Source organism: Rosa rugosa, chromosome 1 (assembly GCF_958449725.1).
Source record: "Rosa rugosa chromosome 1, drRosRugo1.1, whole genome shotgun sequence".
NCBI classification, from domain to species: Eukaryota; Viridiplantae; Streptophyta; class Magnoliopsida; order Rosales; family Rosaceae; genus Rosa; species Rosa rugosa.
In genome coordinates this window covers 21,788,524-21,800,349 of record NC_084820.1, presented here as the reverse complement: position 1 = coordinate 21,800,349, position 11,826 = coordinate 21,788,524, and the positions used below count along the sequence as shown (strand labels likewise).

The window sequence follows — 11,826 nt, the reverse complement described above, 5'->3', positions numbered from 1 at the left end:
TTCGGCTGCCAACTGAACTGGTGGTTGCTGGTGTTTGGAAGATTTGGGATCCAAGGCGTTTCATGGATTCGACTGAACCGGGATTGGATCGGGTTCACTGGCGTCCGTCCTCCACAAATGGCAGCCAGGGCGTTTTCAAATGGACCAGGTTGTGGAGAAGAAGCAGCAAGGTTGCCAGACTGCAGGTCTGCCGGAGGCTTCCTTTTTCGAGGGCTATGTGGCTTCCCGAGGTGTTGCTATAGTAGACATCTCTCCGTCTGGGTCGCCTGTTGGTACAGAGGCAGGGCAGTTTCACTGGTTCCACAGTGCCGAACGGCTGGAGGCTTGGTGGCGAGTTGGTGGGATGGCGGCAAGATCACAAGCTCCATTAAGTTGGCTACAAGGGCAGACTCTAATTGGAGCCAACTCCACAAGCTTTGAAATGTGTTCCAGACTTGAGCTTGGGCCATATTGGGCTGACTAGGGCTGCAACATGTGGGCTCTCTCTGTTTTGGATCCGGATTTGGGATCCTGGTGGGTTTTCTATAAAAATTTGGGATCCAGGACGATTTTCTCCTCGGTACCTAATTTTTTATTGGAATCAATGCCCGCGAGGAACTGCAGGGATTATTGGTCTGAGGTTGTCAGCGAGTCTACTTATGGATTCTGCGGAAAAATTTTATTGTCAGTTTCTTATTAGTTTACTCCCCTCTGAGCTTCACTCAATAAGTGGAGTGATATTGCGTTTACCGGTGTCTCTTTCTGACGGTCCCACAGGGGCGGGTCACTGTGTAATATTGCTATTTCCATATTGAATAAAAATGTCTGACCTCCTTCAACTCAAAAAAAAAGTCTGGTCTTAATAACAAAATGGAAAATCTTATAAATTGTTTTCCTAAAGTACTTCGTGTGGGAAAAATTAATTTTTTACATTGAAAATGTGACATAATAGTCTATAATTAATACAAATTTGTTTCACTGCTAGCATCAAAATATTTTGGGAAGAAACGTTACATCCGGTGCTATGCAAGCAGTTACGTTAGACACAATATCAATGATTGGCCAATAGTAGTGAACTACCGTATTATGTTATTTATCAAGGTATCATAATGAGTTATTCATTTCAATCATGTCCTGATTATCTAATCATACCTTACTTGTCGGAGTTAAATACGTATTTTATGTCTCTCTGTTTTTTTAAGCAAAGAGCAAAGATACTCAACAAAAGTACTATATATATCTAATCAATAGCATTACTTTATTAGAAAATTACATATAAGTAACAGACCAAAGATTGAAAAACAGAAAATCCACCCTGTGTAAGTTTTATACAAATAAGGACAAGAAGCCCAGGCCCAAAAAAAATTAAGCAGACTTAATCCCTGATGTTTCATGTGCAATTACAAATTGGAATAATTTTTCATTGCAATTACAATGATGCCACTGTAGGATAAAATAACCCCAAAACAGAGGTCTAATATGCATAGTATCGTAAGCCGGCGATGAGCTCCCGTGTCGTCCCCTCAAGGCGTTAAAGAAGTTCGCCTCGTCCAAGCTATTTGATTTCTCTCTTTCTCTCTCTAGATCGAGAGGGCGGCTCAGAAATTGGAGACCTTGGTATTGGATCTGAGCTTCAATTGGATCGGCAGAAGGAAGACCTGGTGGAATTAAGGTTGACATATCTCACATTCCGGTGAGTCTCTACATCTGATTGGGCTTTTCCCTAGCTCAACAATGTTCAATTTCTCGTCTTCATTATAGGTTCGTCTTCATTTAGCAGCTGCCCAACCCGTCTTCCACCGATAACCAAGAGTTCCAGCTGGTTCTCACCATCATCAGAGATGGCTTGAAGACCGACCCCAAGAGGTACCACAAGATGAAGGACAGGTTGGTCGGTGTTTCGGAGGAGACCACCACCGGAGTCAAGAGGCTCTACCAGATGCAGGCCAATGGCACATTGTTGTTCCCTGGTATCAATGTCAATGACTCTATTACCAAGAGCAAGGTATGCCTCTTAGATCTGGCCTTGCATTTATTTTGGGTTTTTAGATCTGAATTGTTCTAGAATTATTTTGTGATTTAGATCTGATGAGTGTTTGTTTTAGGCTGATTAGATCCACAGTTTCATGCTTAGATATTAGCTACGTTTTGTGTGTGCGTATATATATATATATATATATTCATTGCATAGTCTATTAGCTATGTAGCTTTGTTTAATATTTAGTAGGTTGTTAATTCAATTTCAATTGTTTTATACTTGTTCAAGCTTAACTGTTTGATAACTATTGTTAGGAGGTTCTCTGTTTTAATTGTAGATCCAGTCTCATGTAAATATTTGCTTGAAAACCAATAATTGAAGATAGTTTTTGTTTTATCTGTGTACAATTTGGCAACTTGTGTAGGTGGAAAAGGGTGAACTTGCTACTGGTTTGGTAATCTTGCTGTGGGAATAATGCGATTTTTTATGTTTTTAATTTCATTCATGGATTGACAAATCTAATTGCTACTGCTACTACAATAAAGAAGAAGAAAAATCCTGCTACTGCTACTGTTCCTGCTCCTGCTATTGCTAGTGCAAATGGAGCTACTACTGAACCAAGGACACGTTCAGCAATAAAGAAGAAAAAAAATCCTGCTACTGCTACTGTTCTGCTCCTGCTCCTGCTACTACTATTGCAAATGAAGCTGTTACTGAACCAAGGACACGTTTAGCAATAAAGAAGAAGAAAAAAATCTTACTACTGCTCCTGCTCCTGCTCCTGCTACTGCTCCTGCTCTTGCTCTTGCTCCTGCTCCTGCTACTGCTGCTGCTATTACAAATGAAGCTGCTACTGAACCAAGGACAAGTTCAGCAATAAAGAAGAAAAAAAATCTTGCTACTGCTCCTGAAGCTCCTACTGAACCAATGACACGTTCAGCAATAAAGAAGAAGAAAAATTCTGCTACTGCTCCTACTCCTGCTACTGCTCCTGCTATTGCAAATGAAGCTGCTACTGAACCAAGGACACTTTCAGCAATAAAGAAGAAGAAAAAATCCTGCTACTGCTACTGCAAATGAAGTTGTTACTGAACCAAGGACACGTTCAGCAATAAAGAAGAAAAAGAAGTTTGATGAAGAGCTTTGAGATTCTCTCTCCTAGCAACGTGTAAAAGATATATATATATATATATATATATATATATATATATATATATATATATATATATATATATATATATATTTCTTTGAAAAGTAACATAAAGGGATTAGAAGTTAAAAGAAGTAGTTACGGGTAAAAAAGTAGAGTAACTCATGACATGTGGCAAGTGGAGAGCAGATTGTCCTTATTTGTAAGATCACTATATGTTTAATTCAATCTTTAAAGAAGTAGTTAAGGGTAAAAAAATAAATTAACTCATGACATGTGGCAAACGAAGAGCAGATTGTCCTTCTTACAAAGATTTAGTCCTTATATGTTTTTTTTTTTTTTTTGAACTAATGAAATTTCATTGATATAAAACTTATGCCAAGAAGGCCATTAATTACATACCCATCCGCTGACACATAACAATGGCCAGACAAGAATTCGTGGAGGAGCCACAGTGGTACGTAGGATAGACCAACTATATTCGAACTTATCGCTCACTTATTTAAAGTGAGCCTATAACTATGAACTAATCTCGCATAGTAATAGGCAAGTTAAAACAAAACTAATTAAAAAAAAGGGTATAAAAACCCACTGCTCATTCTGGACCCAAGAGATCCCGGCCCAGAACTTGATTTCAGTGCCGCAGTCACAACCCACGACCCAAGGAGCCCAAGAAACCACCAACATACTATCCCTGCCATCGGAGTTGCCGACGGCCGATCAACCAGGCATCTAGCAACCCGCTTTGCCGATATCAGCAGCTCCACCCCGCCAGCACGTAGTGGCGCGCCTCCATCCTTCATATTGATTTCTGGTCCAAACATATCAAAACCCAAGGACCCAAGATCCACATCGCCGCCATAACCAGTGGCAACGACTGCATCACTATGTTCTTCAATAAAACCCGGTCTTATATCGGCGATTGCGCTGTCGTACCATAGTCGCGAACCCCTAGCAGCCTCGGGGAATTGCAGCCACATGAGCGTCACACCAATCCCAGCCATTTGAAGAGGCAACTCGAACAAGGAAATTGGGTCACCATCGTGGATGAAGCGTTCCGCCCTTTCATTGCCGCCATGGCTTTCGCTAGCCCAAATCACCAGGGCCTCAGAACCACCACCACCATAACCATCAACAATAGGGATCAGATTTGGCAAAAGAACATTAATGGAAGGGCAGAGACGCCCGGAGATTGGAAACAGGCCGGAGTCGCTATGCCCCTCGCCAGCAGGAGGAGACGGGGTTAGAGTCAGCGCGAGGGGAGGCGCTGGTAGCGAGAATAGGGTTTTCTCCATTTTTGGGACAATAATAGTTTTGCCTATTAACACACTTTGATGATAAGCACACATTTAGTCCTTATATGTTTAATTCAATCTTTGAAGGATGTATCTGTTAAGTAATCTTTTGTCGGTAATTTATATGTAATTTGTTATTACTTTATCACCATATATTAATAATAAGCAAGCATATTTGTAGCAGAAAGCAACTGATCATTACAATTTTTAGGCCAATTCATAGTTCGTACAAGCAATAGTTGGCAAATATATATTAAAGAAACATATATAACCAAAGTTGGTCTAATTTATAACGAGTTACATAAAAGCAGAAAGCATGCATAAATCATAATGCCAACAGTGCTACTTAAACAAATTAATAGATGAGTGTTATTGAAGTAAAAACTGGGCCTCTTCCTGAATCCTTCCCACCATTTCATACACATCAGCTGCAATATCATTCATTGAGGTCAACTGAGAATTATCTTCAACCTGTTCATCATCATTTCAAACCATTCAATTAATTAAGAATCGGTTCAACTTTTATAAGAAATGACAACAATATATATAATATTCTACTGAAAAGTGATGGGATGGTGTTGAATATGTATGTATGTATATAAATATGCTTCTTTCAGTAAGAGATTTTGATTTCAACCTTCAAATGATGATGTAATCAATCAATAACAAGTAAATAGAATGAAACAACTACTTAAATGATTTTGCTCCTTTTTTCTTTTTTTCTTTTTTAACTAACCTTGACGCTGAAAGAGTAGAGGATCATGCTATCCATAGTTGTGACATTAAGGTGAAGGATCATAAGACGCAGAGAGTGCAACCCAACCACCATCTTTAAGAGCTGTCTTGGGTGTCTTTTCAAAAGCACTTTAATGTTCGCATGACTTTCTACCATTGTTACTTCCACATCTGCAATTGCCCCCGACCGCTTCTCCCCCATTATCTCGTGGGGATGCACCAAGTTGTTGTTCATGTACTCGCTATGGCCATGGCCGTGGGTGTTAGTATTCGAACAGGTCGAGTACTGAGGGAAGGTAAAGAAGTTGGAGAATATGGAGGCCAAATCCAAGTGTGATTGTTTGGTTTTTGTACTGGCTTCTAAAGATTGCAGAAGTTGTTCAAGCTCCTTCACAAAATTTATGGCTCCTCCTATGATTGATGCTTGGTCACCCTAGAGCCAAAACAGCCAAAACCAATCAGTGCTTACAGAGAGATCAAAGATAATTTCTCTCACTAGAGAGTCTCACATGTTCAGGTTTTAGACACACTGAAGCATATTCGAATGTGTTGTGTTCTTATTCATAACCGGAAAGCATAACAGCGCAAACATCTAGTACTTACCCTTTGGGCATAGGAAGCAGGCATCATAGAGCGCAGTGCGGCCAGATAGTCATTCATGAGCTTCCTCCGATTGCGTTCAACAGCAATGTGGGTGATCCTCTGAGTCTCCACCTCTTCCTTGTTCTTGATGTTTCTCGTGCGCCGCCTCTTTCTCTGGCCTGTGGTGGCCATCGGGCTAGAGAAAGAATTGCCGGTGTTGACACTTTGGATTCTCACCTGAGACGGTGAACAGTACCCCATAAGGCCTTGCCCTACAATATTACCATTGTTGAGAATATCATGTTGAGCGTAGCCTTTTTCTTGTTGATCATCATCTCCTCCGAAACCAAAGCCATGGTCCCAAGATCTACTTCCTTCCAGACAATTTCCACAGCTAAATGGGTCTGGCTGGAACACCACAGCTTCTAACGTCATACTCTCTCTCTCTCTTTCTCTCTCCACGGACTATATGAAACTCAAGATGGTCAATATTATTCCAATATGGGAGATGCAAAGAACAAGTGCAAAACTTTTGCTTCTGTGTTTATGGAGATCTGATCTCTCGCTATAATTTAAAGGGCTTGAATATATAATCCTCCAACAGACACACAAAGACTAAACTGATCACCGATTGGCTTAGCAAGTTGCAGTGATACTCAAAATATTATATATATCATTATCAAGTTGCAGAGCCAACTTGGGGTGAGAGAGAGAGCGAGAGAGCGCGTGTGTTATTGTGCGATTTCATTTCGTTCTTTAATAATCTCGTCGTTATTTAATGGGAAAATTTCGCAAACAGTACATCAAGTAAAGGCCACTAATAATTCTTATACATAAAGTTTCAAACCAAATATTTAGGTACACGAAATCTGAAACTCGACCCACTATCAGTACACGACGTCAATTTTTGACATCAAAATGTCCATTATGCCCACAGTTCTTTTTTTTTTTAATAAATTTTTTTTTCTGTTATTTTTTTTTTCTTCGTTTTTTCTGTTATTTTTTTCTATTAATTTTTTTCCTTCGTTTTTTCAGTTATTTTTTTTTCCTTCATTTTTTCTGTTATTTTTTTCTATTATTTTTTTTCCTTCGTTTTTTCTGTTATTTTTTTCTATTATTTTTTTTCCTTCATTTTTTCTGTTATTTTTTTTTCTTCCATTGTTTTTTTTTCCTTCGTTTTTATCTCTTTCTTTCTTTTCACATGACTAAATATTGGCTGAGTTACAAATATAAGCTGTAGGACCATAAATCTCACCAATTGGAGGGCAAGGGCGGCGTTGGAAGCGAGGGAGTGAGCGTGGAGGTGAGGAAGGCGGCTTTGGAAGCGAGGGAGTGAGCGCGGAAGAAGGAAGAAGGAAGAAGAAAGTGATAAAAACGAAGGAAAAAAAATAACAGAAAAAACGAAGGAAAAAAAATAACAGAAAAAAAGAAGGAAAAAAAAATAATAGAAAAAAATAACAGAAAAAAAAAAAACTGAGGGCATAATGGACATTTTGGTGTTAAAAATTGACGTCGTGTACTAATAGTGGGTCGAGTTTCAAATTTCGTGTACCGAAATGTTTGGTTTGGAACTTTATGTATAAGAATTATTAGTGGCATTTACTTGGTATACTGTTTGCGAAATTTTCCCTTATTTAATTCTTAACTAAATTCAATTTAAATATTTAAGGGAAAATAATCCGTATGGTACCCGAATTTTTCCGCCTTATAACTTTTAGTATCTGAACTTAAAAAAATATCAATTCGATACCTGAGGTTCTTTGCCCGACCGAGGATTGGTACATATTGTCGTTAATTACCTCCGTTATGGAATTTGCCAGCTGACACTTTTGAACTTAAAATGACCAATTTACCCTTTATTTTATTTTTTTTCTTAATTGTTATTCTTCATATAATAAAAAAAAATCAAAAGAAAGTTTTTTTTTTTTTCTAACGGTGAATGCAAAAGAAGAAAGGGTGTCTGAAACACCCATCTCTCTCTCTCTCTATAGCGTCTCAACTGAAGCTATCCACATAGCTAAAATGGTGTCTGACGGTGGTGCATCTTTGGGGATAATGGCTCATCTTTGATAATTAACAAAGAAGAATAACAATTACGCATATGAAGAAGAGGTCAAAAATTACAGAGAAGAAGAGGAACTTGAGCTAACTTGGCCTCCATAAAGAGCCGCAAGAGCCTCAATGTCCAAGCTTATCACTCACCGATTTGCTCTTTATGTATTCCATTTCTGATAAATACTTAAATAATCTCATGTGGGTTTTGTTTAAGTTCATGTGGGTTCTGTATTTCATCTGGCTTGTGTGATCTTACAACTCTATTTGGATTTTGATCAACAGAAGAGGGGAGGAGAGGTGTAGTAATTTGGTGCAATCATAGCAGAGAATCCGTGTCCAAAACTAAAAGCTTTAATGGGTAAGCAGGAGATCTGGGTCTACAATGAGGGACCAATTCCACTGGCATCTATGGGTGTTGTCTGGAGTAGATGAAAATGAAAATGGGTTTTGTTTAATTGTGATTGATTTATGAGTTTCGATTATGGAGAGAGAGAGAGAGAGAGAGAGAGAGAGAGAGAGAGAGAGAGAGAGAGAGAGAGAGAGAGAGAGAGAGAGAGAGAGAGGAAAAATGCTTAGAGAAAAAAAAATTAATTGATATGTGAATGGATGAGAGTACCCTTGTAAATTTGCCAGCTGGCAAGCTCTGTAACTGAGGTAACGGCCATATGTATCAATTCTTGGTCGGACAAAGAACCTCAGGTACCGAATTGATATTTTTTTAAGTTCAGGTGCCAAAAGTTATAAGGAGGAAAAATACGGATACCGTACGAACTATTTTCTCAATATTTAATTACTCTAATGAATTCTCTAAATGCCAGTCGCGACTCATCGGGAGGGTGCCTATATAGACATGAGTACTCCATCATGATCGGAGACTGTTGGTTGACGTAAGACTGAGTCTGGCCGGAAGTACACGGGGCGGCTTGATTACCCAAAGAAGCAAGAGCAGAGGCAGGGAGGGGTCAGTGACTGTGCCACAGTAGTAGTTTGTTGTCAGGGAAAGAATCCATAGGGAGTGACCATGCATACAGAGATAAAGGAGGGACAGAGTCTGCAAGAAGCAATCATCCATGACAAAGACCCTTTCTTTCCATTTGACTGATTCAATGTCCTCTTAGGTTTTACTCTCCGTAACTAGCTCTCTCCTAAATCAATATTAGTGCATAGATTCGTTGATAAGTTCTCAATTAGGGTGCTTATCAAAAAAAAGTTCTCAATTACTGAGTAGGGTGCTCCTTTTTTTTTTTTTTTTTTCCGAAAAACGTTGATAATGTGATAGATTAAGGAGAAGTGAAATCATTATGAAGACTCCCACGAAGTAAATTATTGACAAACATTAATCTTCTTAGTACTACCATATATTGAGAATATATAGATCCCACATGGAAAAAATGAGACATTGCCTATGAGTTTATAAGGGTTTGGGTCACTTCATCCATTGCCAATTGGTTTTGGATGTGAACCCCAGATTATTTTATCATGGTATCAGAGCGGGGCCTCATGGCCACACAGGTTTCACGTCACCCAAAGTTGTCCACGTGTATGGCTTGAAAATTCGCCACACGTGCGGGGGCGTGTTGAGAATATATAGATCTCACATAGGAAAAATTAGACCTTGCTTATGAGTTTGCAAGGGTTTGGGCCACTCCATCCATTGTCAATTGGTTTTGGATGTGAACCCCAGATTACTTTATCATGGTATCAGAACGGTGGTTTTGGATGTGAACCCCGGATTACTTTATCATGGTATCAGAACGGGGCCTCATGGCCACACGGGTTCCATGTCACCCAAAGTTGTCCACGTGTATGGCTTGAAAATTCGCCACACGTGCGGGGGCATGTTGAGAATATATAGATCCCACATGGGAAAAATTGGACCTTGCCTATGAGTTTACAAGGGTTTGAGCCACTCTATCTGTACATACCTCCAATAATATGGAGTATTTGTTATCTCACCAAGCATAAGTAACACCCACTTTGGGACATCCACAAGACATGGCAAGGCCCAACCGAGACATACATCGTGTAGCCCTATGTTCAGGCTACGCGGCGGTATCCGGAAGTCGCAAATCCGCCACCGGGAAGCCACCTTCCCGCCCTTGCCAACATGCCTCCATAACATAGCTTTTTACATGTTAAATAGACTAGAAATATGTGGAAACTTGTCCCACATCGAAGAACAAGTAAAGGAGAAGCATTCCTTCATCTATAAAAGGAATGCCTCCTCCCACAACTCAACAGATTCCATTACATACTTTGTAATCTTGTTAGGCCGCAAGGCTCGACACACTAGTATAGCTTTCAAGTGGACGTAGTCTCCCGCTCATGCGGAGGCGAACCACTATACATCTCGTGTCAATCTTTCTCTCTCTCTCTCATTTAAGCTAACTAGAGACCCCCTCGGTCACTAACGTTAACATTGGCGCCGTCTGTGGGAAGCCAACACTTTGGCTTCGTCACCTTCCATGGGCTAAGTCTGCTCAGCGGAGCTTGAAGAAATTCCTTCCTTCTTTGAGTTTATGTTTGAATTAATGTTTCTTGGCGGCAACTAGAGCAGAGTGTGCAGAAATTTGCACCTTGCGGGCTGGTCAACACGTGGTCAACGCCCAGCGGAGTTAGTCAACGCCCATGGAGTGGTCAAAACTCGCAGAAACGCCAACATAGGGGTTGGTCAAAGCTTGGTCAACGCTGGCCATTCTCGGTCAACGCCGAGCATGGATGGTCAACGCCCAAACAACAAAGTCAACGCTGAACTTTTCAAAAAAAAAAAAAGACAAAGAAATGTTGGCGGCAAATCTTCTCTGGACACCCAGAGATTTGCTCTGGACACCGGCCACCTCCAAAGCAACTCTTCTTCTCCGCTCCGCTGAGCTCCGGTTCCGCCGGACCCCAGTTCTGCAGTTCATCACCTCCGCTGACCATACTGCATTCTCCGCCGAGCCTCTGCTCCGCCGGAATACTTTGATCGATCGCAGCAAAACACCGCCTGCATACCACTGTAGCGAAAACCAACGCCGCCGCTAGGCCTGTCCTCCAGCGGCCCCGCTACTGCAAACTGCTGAGTTCCAAGTACCGCCGCACTCGGAGCCTCCGCCGGGCACCTAATCCTCCGCTCCGCTAGCCGTAGATCCTCCGCCCAAACTCCTCCGCCCAAACTCCTCCGCCCAACTGCCGGGTCGGGGACTGCACTGCTGCTCCAAGCCTCCGCTGGCATCACCTCAAGCCCAGCTCCGCTGAACTCAACCACTGAGCACCAGAACACCACCGCTAGCCGCCAACCGCCGGCGAGCAAAGCCCAGTGCACTCCGCTTCCGCTAGCCTCTCCCTCTGGCCATTACCGCCGGATAACTTCACCTCCGCTGACCAAGAGCCACCACTGGCTATCGACGTCAAGAAGCACCGCTGGCACCGGCTCGCCAACGACAAGTGCCCAACATCGTCGTTTATCGGTCACTGGGTATCCTGAAATTGATCAGTGCACCCATCGGCGGTCACTTACCGCCACTGCATCATATCTGCAATCTACCGCCTCCGCTAAACGAAAACTTCACAACCAAAACTCCGTTCCGCCAACTGATGCAGGGGGCCAAGCACCGCTGAGCACACAACCACAGCTGACTAACAGCCGCTACCGCAGGTCAAAGCACCACGAGCTTTCCTCCGCTGACCTTTTCCTCCGCTGACCATCAGCGCCGAACAGTGATCGTCAACTCATCACCACACCTGCATCTGCATTCGACCCGACCTAGACTGCTCACTCGTTCATCACCGTGATGCTCAACAAATCTGGGCTGGGTGTTCATCATCTAGCGGTTTGCTCCGTACGTTGATAAGCTAAGTTCCCTTTTTCGATTTATGGTCTCCTCCTTACTATTCAAGCACCACGTGCTTCTGCCTTTTGCATCATTTGCAAGACACCTGCCTGCCCCTACATTTCACATATATTTATATCTGTCTGTGGGCCGCTTGTACCGTTCCCATCACATATGGACGCATACACTTCTTGTTAAGCTAATTATCAAATGAACTGTTATCTGCTTAAATTATTTGCC

At 41.6% G+C, this 11,826-nt stretch overlaps 1 protein-coding gene across 1 annotated transcript; it reads right to left on the bottom strand.

Moving 5' to 3' along the window:
* Positions 1–4,629: 4,629 nt before the first annotated feature.
* On the bottom strand, positions 4,630–6,358 carry LOC133735266 (transcription factor bHLH94-like). The gene is made up of 3 exons (XM_062162939.1): positions 5,741–6,358; positions 5,139–5,570; positions 4,630–4,873 (listed from the first exon to the last, which is right to left on the bottom strand). The coding sequence occupies exons 1-3, from the start codon at positions 6,152–6,154 to the stop codon at positions 4,772–4,774; spliced, it is 948 nt and encodes a 315-aa protein (XP_062018923.1). The 5' UTR covers positions 6,155–6,358; the 3' UTR covers positions 4,630–4,771.
* Positions 6,359–11,826: the final 5,468 nt, after the last annotated feature.